This window comes from Opisthocomus hoazin, chromosome 7, assembly GCF_030867145.1.
Source record: "Opisthocomus hoazin isolate bOpiHoa1 chromosome 7, bOpiHoa1.hap1, whole genome shotgun sequence".
In the NCBI taxonomy this organism is placed as follows: Eukaryota; Metazoa; Chordata; class Aves; order Opisthocomiformes; family Opisthocomidae; genus Opisthocomus; species Opisthocomus hoazin.
The window spans coordinates 68,327,464-68,341,169 of NC_134420.1; the positions used below are offsets into that span (position 1 = coordinate 68,327,464).

General features: G+C 37.7%; 1 protein-coding gene across 3 annotated transcripts in view; it reads left to right on the forward strand.

Annotated features, from left to right (window-relative positions):
• NUDT14 (nudix hydrolase 14) overlaps positions 1–13,706 on the forward strand; it is a 63,603-nt gene that overhangs the window by 21,336 nt on the left and 28,561 nt on the right. For 2 of the 3 annotated variants that reach the window (XM_075426929.1, XM_075426930.1), the window contains exon 2: positions 6,922–6,965. In XM_075426929.1, coding sequence (XP_075283044.1) covers positions 6,922–6,965 — 44 coding nt within the window. Of the gene's footprint in view, positions 1–886; positions 965–6,921; positions 6,966–13,706 lie in introns of those variants that run through there. The other variant, XM_075426931.1, reaches the window with a different exon arrangement.

A 13,706-nucleotide genomic window follows, 5' to 3' on the forward strand; every position in this document is an offset into this window, starting at 1 on the left:
TGGGCAGCAAGTAGACAACAAGAGAATGCGTTGTGAATTTCCAGACAGAGGCATTGCTGTGCACATTGATACTAAACGGTGCAGGTAAATTTAAAGAAGATAGGTTGAATGTGAAAATGAGTGCAATAGAAGAACAAGTTTTACATGTTTTTAAAGAAAAAAATACCCTCATACCTTTTAAAAATATTTTTGAGAACAGAAAAAAGCAAAATCTGATTATTCCTCTGAGGAGATTTATTGCTTCGTTGCATGTAAATCGTTTATCAGGGACCACACACTTGCTTGGCTTTGCCGACTCTGATTTAAGACCGTTATTTGCAATTAATTCTCTTATCTGTTTTTCTTTACCTTTAGTATTATTATTTTATTGCATGAACAGTTGTCATAATCCCTTTGCATTAAGTACATTAACTGCTTTTGTGTCTTTGGACTGTGGAAACAGTAAACGGGGCAATGAGGACAGAGTTATTTTTATGTTATAATGGCTTCAACTTCTCGAGTTGGGTTTTTTCACAGACATGGAACGTTTACTTCTTGGATGACTGCTTTAAACCCAGTCCAACTGGTAGAAGCTGGGGGATCAGGACTGTTGTTTGTCATTTTAACCCTCATAACTTGTGCATGTGGCTTATCTATACCATAATGTATTTGTCGTTTTTCCTTAACTGCCTGTTTGTTTACACCAACTTTTGTCTGGGCTCTAACTGAATTGTAAGACCATTGAACAGGAACTGTTCCCACTACATATGTTTAGTGCCTATCACAATGGGTCACCAAACGTCATGTTGTCTCTCCTGTAATGTAAACAGTAATAAGTTAATCATTGTCACAGACAGATTTTTTTTTTCCTCTTTTAGTGGCATATGTGAAGTTAGTTTGCTTAATTTGGACATAGGTCTCCAACATTTTATGTGGTCTGCCTGCATGGCCTGTTACCAGTCTCCTCAAAAATCTGTAATACAAGGTATGAACCCTTTTTACTGAGGTGGTTTTGGTGTGACTTTGCAGCTCTTTGCAACTTTGGCTTTGTCCGTCCAAGCAGAAATTTTCTGTGGATAAACATGGGAGATGACACAAGGCAGTGCCTATAATTCAGTCACTTTTAAAATTGTTAAATACTTAAATAAGGCAAATAAGATAGGGGAAGCTTTAAGCAGATTTTGGGTAAAGATTGTTTCTGCTTCAGTCCCGTGTTGTCTGCCCAGAGCTCCTTACAAGAAGTCATTTAAGTCACTGCAAATCCAGTATAAATTTTAATTTGTTGGTCTGAACTCCCAACAGAGTAACTACAGGAAATCTGTTACTGTAAACTTGTGTGTTGAGGATTTATTTTAGACATCCTTATGTGGTGTTGTGAAACAATTATTACATAGAGTTAAAGTATTTAAAGAATTTTTGTGAGTGTTCTTGCACCTGTTACACTGACATGTTTTCAGGTTACTCTTCAGAATAAAATTTTTAATAAAATCTAAGAAGTATAAACCTTTGATTATGTGCATTTTAAACATCTATGTAATACAGTTGGCATGTAGGTGTTTCAGAAGCTATCAGTTAATTGTTTTATCCATAGAACAAGCAAGGCAAACTTCTCTGTGCAGCTGCTGGACTTTAGCACTAGTTCCTGGGAAGGGGACAGTTCAGTGCTCAGGAAAGCCTTAGCCTTGCTCCTCAGGTAGCCAACTGTGGCATAGTACTTCTACATTATGAGAAATAGTGAATAATTGTTTCACATTCACCATCTCTATGTCATTCATGATTTTACAGACCTCTGCCCTGTCATCCCTTAATGTGGCACTGTACCTAGGTTACCTTTAGCTGCATGGCATGGCCAGCTGCACCACTGTCCCTTTCTCTTCCTCATCTCAAAACTCGTAGCATTGGAAAGATGCAGGTCTTCTTATTTATAGCTGGGGCACCAAGCTCTAATTCACTTTCATTATTTATAAACAGAGCCCATTCTTTGGGAGGATCCTTGGAGATGGTCCTTGAGGAAAGACCTACATCTGTCTGTCCAAAATTGTGTTGAAGTGCTTACTCCACCATTTGAAAAAGCTGCATCTACACAGAACTTGCGAGTCCCAGCGGGGCTGTACATAACAGTAGAGACCACAGCCAAGTTGTGGAGCGTTTGGTTTGTTTGGGTTGGGGTTTTTTTGAAGGCCCAGGATGGTATCAGTGTAACACTGAGCTGAGTGTGGGTGAGTGTGGAGACACACTGACCTGATGTATGAGCTGGTTCAGGAGCTTCTCTGGCGGCAGACCATGTATGGGTGCTCCTCTCAGGGAAAAGAGGGAGGAAAGCATGCAAGCTGCCCCAAATGAAGAGTGGAGGGAAGCTCCCAGGTGACTTGTTTCTGAGCATGTCCAGGGTCTGTCATGTGTGGAGCGCACCCAGTGTCACCATAAGATCAGTGCCAGTGAATGTTTCTTCCTGTATTGTTAGCACAGCACATCCTTTTTTATCTTCCTTATTGGCTAGCCTGGGCTAAGTCTTAGGCAAGTTTCTCTAGTAAGCAAAAGTTACCATTTGTAGGTATCCTTCAGCAGTTTGACCATGTTGTTCAGACATTATATTGCCTAAGGTAGTGGAAAAAAGCAGAGGACAGCGATATCCGTGGTGCAGTGATTCTTAAGGCATTTTAGCCAGAGACAGAAAGAGCGTAGGTGGGGAAAAGAATGGTATTTTGATTATAGGCTGCAGACAAGTCCAACTTATCCATACCTAACAGTGTGAACAGGCTGCTGTCTGTAGTTACAGCAACGAGCAGGTGCAGGAAGACTCTTAGGAAAATGATTTCAAGGATGGAAGGAGGACAGAGAATGTGGAGATCAAGTATGGGTGGCATCATAAATAGCTCTCTGCTGGTAGGAGTCATATCTGCTGAACCTGCATGCACTGTCAACACTCATCTAGCAGAGAGCTCTTTGCAGTGGATGGTTGTCCTGGAATCACTTGAACCAAAAGGGATCGAGTTCTCCTTGTGCAGACTGTCAAGCTGGTAGCACACTGTTGGAATTCTAACTAAGTTGTCAATGCCATTATCAAGTCAGTCTTACAGACAAGATGAGCAGGACTTGTGACACACTATTGCACATTCAAATAGTATAGAAATGGCTATTTGTGCTCGCTTTTTGGGGTGAGAGAAGGACTGTGTTTAATTTGGATGCCTTTTTGAGGAGTTGCTTTTGACACCCTTCAGCTGCCTTTCGTCAAAGGCTTGGAAGAGTATTCCAGGAAAGCTTTGCTGTGTGCTTCCTCTGTTCTTAAATTTTCCTTGAGCTGTTAAAGACAGGATGCTAGGCAAGATGGACATTTCATCTGACCTGATACGGCTTTCTTGTGCAATTTGTGCTTGTGTAAGTAATCTGTCTTCTGTGTAATATGAAACGAAGTTGTCTCACATGCTGCCCCTCCTGGAATACAGCTTTATTAATTTACACATGATATATGCACTAGTTCAGCATTGCAACATCACAGAACCTGATCACTGAGCACAGAACTAGAGTGTGATTACGCTGTGATTAAAGATTCACCAAATTAAATAAATATTATACAAGGTAGTTGCAGTATCAGAATTGCTATTCTGAACAGAAAAAAACTAATATAAAATACTTTTGACACATTTGTCTTTCTAAAACATCACAGGGCACATTTCCTATTGGAAGAATGATTTTTTAAGTCTTTCTCAAAAGTAACAATATACACCTTTCTCCTTCCTGCCATCAACGTTTAGATCTCGCAGTGATCAATTATACTTACTTCTCTCTTCATTGAGATACTTTGTTCCTTATTAGATATTGGAGAATGGTCTATTTTATAATAATGCAAATATATATGTTTATTAAAATGAAGAGCATCAAGGGTTTGAGAGAGCTTTTGTATTTCACAGAGATACTTCTCTTTTTTGGGAGTGATGCTGACCACTGATACCTTTAATTCTTTCCAGCTATCCGTAGTGATAGGAGAACATTTTAAAGGCCAGGATATATGAAATGGAACAGTTTAACAAGCAATCATGGCTACTTGGCTTTTAAAAGCGTGAATCTTGATCAGTTTCAGCAATTAGTATTTTTGTCTTAAAGATAAGACAGAGATATTACATACAGCTTGATATAGTTGGTTAGAAACTGGTTAGAATTAATGTTCTGTGAAGTATGTAAAGCAGCAGAAGAACCATTGGTAACTGTTTACATGCTATTAATAATTAGCAACCTTCATCCTAGTCTGTTAGGAAAGAACCACGCATTTGGTGCAATACAAACTCAACTCCATACGGTTGGGTTCAAATTACATTTGACTTGGACAATAGGGCATGAATGGGCTCATTTGAGTTTCTGCCACTGTAAACAATGAGATGTTGGAATGTTTCATTTGTTTATTGATTTATTTATTTGGACAGGTGCAGGTTGATAATATGAAATAATTTTTTATCCAAATATAGGCAGAAAATAGCTTAACAAACATTGTCCAGTCAGAGTGCATGATGATAACCAACATCTTGAATGGACAGACTCAAATTAATTTAGCCTGTGGCTGGTTTTGAGTTGGGATCTCAAACTAATCAAATCATATTCTAGAAAAAGTGCTTTATGTGCTGTCCAGCCACTTTGAAAATAGAAAATACAGTTTTTATTTTCTGATTAATTTCTTTTTAGGTACTAAGTTCCTTCTTTTACTTTCTGTTAAAAATTACGTGCACGCCTGTGAGGTAGATTCTGCTAATGCTAATAGGGCTCATCCTTGAGAAGAGGTCATTCAAATCTGATGGATTCCATCTGGATGAGGATCATTCTCTAGGGTGTAATTTTCCTCAGCTATTTGAAACCCTTTCATAAGTGCTCCAGAGCAGTCAGGTTCTATAATTTGCAAAATGATGGCTGGAGGAAAGAGCCAGGAAGATTGTTGCTGGGATCATATGTTAGGGAGTAGTATCACAGGACTAATAGCCTAAATTAATGCAAGGAGAGCCTTGATTTAGGCTTTTTTGTCTTCATTAGCTGGACACCCGCATTTCTCCCAAGTGGACACTACAAAGGGAGAATGGATGATAGTAGCACATCTTACCCTTTGGGGCAGAGGAATGTTGAAACTGGAGAAACAATATGAAGATGCATGCAGAAGACATTATACTTGGTCCTCAGTTTCCCAGCTCACTCATGTCAAATAGAAAATTGCACAGCAGTCTGCAAATGAGAAAATCCCACAAATACGTGTCTTACGGGTAGAAAAAACCTACAAAAGTATTGAGCGGACCTTACACGTTTTGTACCTTAAATTATCTCACCACACAATATAGCCTAAGCTATGAACTTGAGGTGTTGCAACCATGTGTTGTGTCATAGTGTTCTCAGAAGTTGTTGCTCTGTCTCTCACCAGGTGGAATGGATTGGTTATATGCTCAGGTTGATAAAACAGCTTTAATATTTCAGTTCACACTGAGAATTTGCTGCTTTTGTTTTTCTTTCAACATTATATTGCATTTAAACAATGACAGGGCTTCTCTTCTAATGCACGCGTTTGATTCCTGTCAGTGCTAACAGAAGGTATGCGCAGACACCAATGGAAGAGTAGACTAGAGTTTCTCTTGAGGTGAACAACTGTGTATAATTAGAGTTGTGGGAATGAAGGAAAACCCAGCTAGCAAGCAAACAGTCACTCTTCTAAAAAGCTTGGTAAACTCATAAAGCTCAGGAGCTTAATCTCTGAACCAGAGTGCTTGTTATCTAATCCCCACCAGCTGTTGTGTACTTGGTAGCCATGACATCTGTAATAGAGCTGAAGGGCCTGTCTATATTGGTTGGCACCTTTACCCACCAACTGAACTTGATTCTTCTTTCATTGCTCACATTTACCTGCTTTAAATCATTAACCAGTTGCTCAGGGTTTGATCATCCATTTAACCATACTTTATAATAGAGAGCTTGTGCTGCTTTTCACATTAAGCATATTTAAGGTATGTGAGTTTTCAGCAGGTCTAGTTTTTGCCTTGCTAGTAAGAGAAAGATATCAATCAAAAGAATTTCCTCTGGTTGCATACCGATTCCTTATATAGATGTAAAACTGACTTAGGAGTGAAATCTCTTGAGTTGTATTTCAGCTGAAAAATACCGTCACACTTCTAATAAGCTGAGTAAAGAATTATATGCATGTCTCTGTTAATTGGTATGGGTGTATTGGTACAGGCAATTATAGAAGATAGAATATAAATGTAAGCAAGCGTGTGCGTGTTCATTGTAGCTGTGGAAGAATGCTTGTTTTCAGGGATCAGTTTCAGCTGTGCTGTAGTGGGTGGTGGTCTTTTAAGATAGCAGAGGACAGAAATCAGCCCAGCTTGAGGAAAGAATCCATTTTAAGCCTCCCAGTTCCTGGGTGAGTGCTGTGACTTCAAGCGTCCTGTTTGATAGTACCCTCACCACCACAAGCAGCGTGGAGTAACAGCTGTTGGGCCTTGTAAGGGGTTAGAGGGAAGGGTGTCTGGTTCCTGGATCCCAAATGAGTTTAGGTAGGAAGTAAGCGCTGAGCTGGTGTCCTAAGAGAAGACCATTTCTGGACATGGAAGAACATAGATCTATGGGTTATTTTAGTGGTAAAAACTTAGCTGCTCATAGCTTCCTAGCACCTGAATGATTAGATTGGGCGTCTGAAGTTGATACAGTGACCAAAATTGGGCCTGAAGACTACCACAGTCTTAAGTTAGCTGTCAGCATAATGCTGTAGATCTAAGATCTTGAACTGTCCAAAGACAGTACTCAGCATCTACAATAGTTACTGTTAAAATCCAGAGTAACAGTCTCATAAATAAAACCAGCTATACCAAGTTTTCAAAGAAATGCCTGTTAAAATGTTGTTAAATTTCACTGTAGTCAGTTTTTGACTTGGAATTAATTTTACTAATGGATTTATTTATTCTTTTCCCCCAGAATGGCACTAAGAAGGTCTGGGATTTTATGAGGACACATGACAGGTAACAGATGGAATCACATTATTTCCTTTTGTCTGTGTGTTGTTTTTCATACTGTATTCTCTTCCATTGCTCAGATCTTGTTGATGTGGAGTTGCTTCTTCTTCCTCCAGTTTCCTCTTCAGTTCTCACTTCTTCTGTAATACTTGCAGGTAGTTCTCTACTGTTTTAGGCAGAATTAGAAGAAAGTTTAAAATCTCATGGTTTATTATGTTTTAAATGTTTTGCCTGTGCTTTAGCTTGAAGAGTTTTGGCACATAATGCATTTTACATTTTAATGATTACATAGAAGATGGAACTGAAAGTTTGGATTACATGATTTTTTCTTTTTTTGTGAATATATTACCTGAAGGAATGAGACTACCCCCCACGTACTTAACCCAGTTGTTGTTTCTGCTGTGTAATGGTCTAGTCCCAAGCACGTCACCATACTCTCTCACCTGTGAATGTGCAATCCCAGGTATTGTCTTAACAAAAAGATTGTTAAAAAGCAATCTGAAGTTATGGTCATACTGTTTGGTTTTTTTCACTGGCAATTACTTGGAATAAGGTAGAGATTGTGTTTTATGTTTGAGCAAATCCTAGTATTAAGCTAACTATTTTATTTTAATCTTCTCTATCACTGCTCTACAAGGATGTTTCAGGCAAAGCCTAGTTCAAGTAACTTGACAAATGCATGAAACCTTTTAGGCCTTCCATTCTGTGTGCCCAAACCCTCTCCTAAGCGCATGGGAGGAAATGAACGGCCAGCAACTTTGTTCTGTCTTTCCAGTTGTGTTTCTCCTATAAGGGAAGAAAAGCAGTTAACTCCTGACTTCAAAGACCAGTTCATGCAAAATTATAACATGGGGTATATATGAAACAGACCCAGTGTCAAGAGTTACTAAATACTAAAATATTCTTACGTCTTTTTCTAAAGTATAAATATTTAATGTAGTCACTGAAAATTCAGATACTAGAAGATAAAAATAAAAAGCGGAGGTAACAACTTTTCCCTAGAAGAAGCTTTTCTAAATCTGTTAAATGCAAAAAATGCATCAAAACACTAACGGGGAAAGAAATTGTGTCTTATAACCAGAACCATGTTGCGAGATGTATTCTTCTTGTGCATGAAATGAGTGGGTAAAATCAGTTGCATTTTTGGAAATTCTTTTCTGTTGGAACCCTCTAAATCCTACAGTGAGCCTTTCTGTGTGTAGGTACCTGGGGTGGACATAAAGCGACAGCAACACTTTTTATCAGTATAAAGATTATGAAGGTAAAAGTTCCGGGAAGACTGGGAAAATATTAGAGAGATTAAAAATGCCTGCACTGCTTGAGAATGAGGACAGAAAAGGAGTGATATTTCAATACTGAACTTCACACTTGCTTTTGGAATTTGCCTGGAAGACAGTTCTGTCTTTGCACTTTGTCTATCCATATGGGCATGTGCCTGGATTTATGATCACAGATACAAAGGCTGAAATGATAATTGATTGCTGGAAATTTAATATATGCCCTGTACTTTCAAGCAAGTGAATCCAGCCTCAAGTCACAGTGCTGAGAACATGACTTTTAAGATGAATAATTTGTATTACTATTTTTGTTTAAACTTTAGATTATCACTCTGTGATAATGTGTGAATATATGCAACTAACTGAGTGGGGTAAATATTAAAAGATCAGTTTTCCATGAACTTCTTGGGAACAGTATTTCTGAAGGACTTTTGTGGACATTTTTAAAATAGTTGAGAGCATAACTGTATAAAAAGGCTACAGCCACATGTCATGCCAGTCATCTCTGGTCACATAACATTTGTTAGCTTCAGATGTACAACAGCTGCTATCCTAACTTACTAGTGACTACTGTTGAATCGTAGAATGTCTAACTCTCTTTCACAAGTAAATTCAATGCAACTTCTGACACCAAAGGTAACAATGTGAACTTTCTGTACAGGAAATCCATGGTTTTACATAAATTTTATTTGAGAATATGAAGCCAATTATTGTCAGATAAATTAGGTTCTAAACTCCTTATAAAGCATTAAAGCCCTACATTTTACTGTAGTTTAATAAGACAACTGTGATGCTAGTTATATGGAAAAGTCATGTTTAGTTGCTAAAGATTATATGGGACTTCATACTTAGAGGGCTCTTAGAGGTTCATTACTCTTAATGAAGGATAAAAGAGGAGTTTCCAGGGCACGTCCTGTTGGTCAGGATTTCCTAGTGCTTGTGTCTTCTTCACGAAGATTGTAAGTGTCTTCCATAATTAAGATCTCTTTTCCATAGTACTTTTTCAAAAGTATTCAAAACTTATTTTACTTCTGAAAATGCTGTAACACTGTTAAATGTATTTTGTAATAAGACTCTTTACCTGAATTGAACATTCACATTGGAATGCCAGATCTCTAAAATACACACATGTATTTATTACGTATTTACATATAATTGATATTTGTAATAGATCTAATAATGCTGAATAAAAAAATACTGTGCTAATCATATAAAACCAGACATTGAATCTAACTCATATCTTTATCTGTCATCCTCTTTCAGCAGCACAAGTAAACATGTGCTTAAGATTGACTTCCTTGCTGTATGACAGTGAACTGAGAGCTTGTGTGCTGCTGGGTTCCTTTGGGACCCCAGTGTTCTTTCTTGTTTCAGAGGAGGTCAGCATAAGCCAATATTCAATAGATTTGTATCGGAATATAGACTTGATACAGGAAAATATTTAGCAAGAGAGATGAAGTTACTTTTGTATAAATTTATCCTTTCCAACTGTTCAGATGAACAGCTGATTAAATTATACAAAGAGAAAAGCAAGAGGACTGCAGTAGTCATTTCATTTGCCTTAAGTGTGAGTCACCTTTTAAAATCTCACAATATAATGCAGTAGGACAAGATCATTTAACTGTATACAAGTTGGCATAACACTAGCACAAGTTGAAATAGCAGATTTTTATTAGATACTACTTTTTTTTTTTTTTCCTTCTTAGTTATTGCAGAGATGTGCTTGAGTCTACAGTATGGCTCCTGAACTTCCTTAAGATCAAGACCATTGAGAACTAGAGTATATTCAGAACAGGAGTCACGTCTGCTTTACATAGCTTGTAATTTATGATGAACAAATAATTGCTTACTCTCAATTCCTCCATGCCGCTTAAAGGTTAAAAAAAAAGTTTCGTGCAAAATTATTACTGGTCACACAATAAACTGTTACCAAGGCAAAACTTCAAAACCTGTGCTGTCAAAAGTCAACGAAGTGTCAGAATAGACAAAAGAAGCAGCATTTCTTACCATATTTAGGTTTAAATTGTACCATAAGGAAGACCCAGGACACAGGAACATACCCATGTAGAGTAGTTAAGTCCTGGAACACTTTGCCCAGAGAGGCTAAGGAACCTCCATCCTTGGAGAAATTCAAACCTTGACTGGACAAGGCTCTCGGATATCAGACCTAACTTAGAAGTTAGCCTGATTTTGAGCAGGAGATTGGATCAGATGATCTCTAAAAGTCTCTTAAAACCTGAAGGTTTCTATGATTTTAGAAGTAGATTAAACACTTAATGAATGTTACAGTTCCCATCTGACAACTGTCAAAAATTTGTAAACTTTTCAAGAAATCTGTGAACTTATAAGCCATTTTTCTATTGGAAAATAATGCATTTACTATTGCTCTTGCCCTGCAGAGTTACATTTAAGTTAATCTTTCTTTGAAACATGTAGATGACCATTATTGGAGCTCATTGCAAGGTTTTTTTTACATCGTTACAAACAATGGTGAAGATTACTAAAAATGGATGAAGAAAAATAAAAGTCCTTGCTTCCCTCTTTTCAACTGTAATTATTGAACAAGTTGATTGAGGTGATGCTTCTAAGTGTTACATGATTCTGGCCTGTTGTGTTAGGCAGTGGCACACAGCAAAATATGCTTTCTGCAGTTACTTTATGCACTGCTGCTTTTCTAATTAAGTTTACTTTTCCTCTGAATACTCAGCTGATAATTTGCTCAATATTAAACATATCCTTATGAGAATCAAGTGCAAGTAATGAAAATTTAAATGCAAGGTGTATTTTACAATGCTTCTTAGACTTTGGTCTATCAGAATGAGTTAGCAATTTGTGGTACTGTGATTTGTGGGGGGAGGAGTTGCTAATTTTTTTGTTAAAGTCAGTGCTTTTAAAAATAAAAAACCTGACCAGGAGGACATGTTCCTTTTGCAATTTATGGTGATTTTCTGTTAGAAATGGCAACATACCAAGTGTTATGAAGTAACCACTGATGCCTGTAGCAAAATATATTCTCTAAAACCAGACTCAGGTTCCAGTTATATTCTCCCTCATCCTAATTGTGCTATATTTAGTACAGTAAGATCCTGAAATGTAATACTTAAGTTTTACATTCGTGTACTTTATAAAGCAATAGACCATGTTCATTTCAGGTTTCAGCAACTCCCCTTAAACAGATTGAAGGCTTTGAAAAAACATAATTTGGGAACAGATGAAGGTCAGTGTACAGTCATGTGCTTGCTTTTGTGCTTTGAGTAATAACTGAAAACAGGAACTTAACTGCACCTTTTGCTAGCTGACAAACAGAAGGACAGCTTTGAAATTACATTGCAAATGGATGTAAAGAAAATTGTCTACTTTGCTATTTAAAATATGAAAAAATGATTGTAAACTTCACTACATTTGAAAGAAAAAGAATTGGAGGAGACTGAATGGCATGCAAGATTGTTATATGAGTTCCTCTTAACCCTGAAAATATCACGTGACAAGGAAAACGCATTAGTACCAAACCCCTTACAACTCTGCATGTCTGTTGTACCCTTGTTAGGCTGTGGTTTTAACTACACAAACGTGTCACAGTGGCTCAGTAATAGTTCCTGACTTAAGAATTCTTAATGGAAAAAACTTGAAGTATTTTCTTCTCTCTAAAAGGAGAAGGAATAATATTCATCCCTTATAAGATTAGCTTCTTTTATGTAAAGAGATTAATTTCTTTCACATTTTAAATAAATTAATTCCTAATTTAATTTATTTGCTCAGAAAAGAGGCTTTATACTTTATTACAAAGAAAACTGAAAAGTCTAGTTTTCCATTAGGAGGGAGTTTGCAGGCTGAAGGGAACCAAGGCAATCTGCGTCTCGGTGTGTTGTCTCCTGCAGGTATCAGCGCTGGGGGTAGACAGAAAGAGGTTCTCGAGGCAGGTTAAAAATGAGCATAGACTGGGAAGGTAAATATACCCAGCCAGTCACTCTGTGCTCTGGAGTTACCTGGCCCAGTGCTGGCTTCTGAAGTCAGGGAGCATGGCTGCGCAGTGGGAAGGAGGATGCTGCTGCCCAAATCCACCCTGGCAGCCTGCCGCATCCCAGCCCGAGAGCCAGCCAGGTGATGGGGATGGGTCACTACAGCCACGCCAGTGGCCTGCGGGAGCCCGGCTTGCTGTTCGGGTTCCCTGGCCGGAGCAGGCAGCCCTGGAGACAGGGTGGAAGTCATGTGCCCTGACCACGTTAACGGGAGCGGATTCAATTCCTTCTCCTATTTCATATGCCAGATCATTTGGGCTTTATGGAAACTTAACCCTGTATGTGTTTTTCTGGTTTATGTCCTACTGTATTATAAGACACCATGAAATTTAACTCAGATGCTTCCTTTATGCAAGAATTATCTCAGTACCTTTAAAACGGGTAAAATACAGCTTTTTAACATCTTTATAGGTTAAAAAAAAATAATCTTTCTTGGGTGGCATATGCCTTTGTATGTGCAGTGATGTGCTGTTGTGCTGTAAACCTTGTCTGTCTTTGTAATGTCTCCTCCAGGGTGTCAATGGTGTGGAATTTTCATGATTATCTTTAAAGATAGTGTTGATGATAATGCACTGTTTAAAATAAACTGGATGTAGTTCAACAAACAACAAAAATGATGAAAAGCTTAGGGAAATAATAGCTGAGAGAAGGTAATGAAGGCTGGGCATGTTCATGCAAAGGATAACACAACTGAAGAGAAAAATTACAACTTATCACAAAAATGTAAAGGAATGTTATAAAGCAGGAGGGAGTGGTTTAATTTCACCATTAATCAATGACAGAAGAAGAAATGGTGTCTCATGTGAAAAGTATTTTTTTAAATTGAACACGAAGAAACCATTTTTACCAACAGGCAATAAGACAGTCTAGGAAGGCATCTTCTGTAATCACTGTCATTGAAAACACTCAGGTCTGGACTTGATACCTGTCTGTTCGGGATTCTATCAGGATAATGACATTTTTCCTGCTATTAAAAGGAAAAAGCATAGTAGCCTATTAGTTTCCTTCAACCCTAGTAATTACACGATTTGTTTGCATATGATATTTGCAAATAAAATGCACTTAATGCTTCTGGTTTTTTTGTTTTTCATTTTTGGGGTTTTTTTAAGGGAAGACTTGACAGATCTTTAGCTTATGTGCCAGGAATTTTGCAGGCGTATTTACTGTCTTTTAAGATGTCTTCTTATGTTGTTACCTTAGGATCCAATCTAAATAAACTCATAGCAACGAGGCAAAAATAAATGTATTGGATGCTGTACAGTTATCAGAGAAAAACGCAAAAATGGAAGCCAAATTTTCACATTCTCATTTCACCTTTTTAGGTATCTGATATTAAAGCACCATCTAGCATATAAAGTCTTCTCTGCTGTATCACTGAAATAGAGTAAAATGTCAATTAAATCTTTATTCAGGGCCTTGCTTCTTTGGGAAGTTAAATGTTTTCTTAGTTT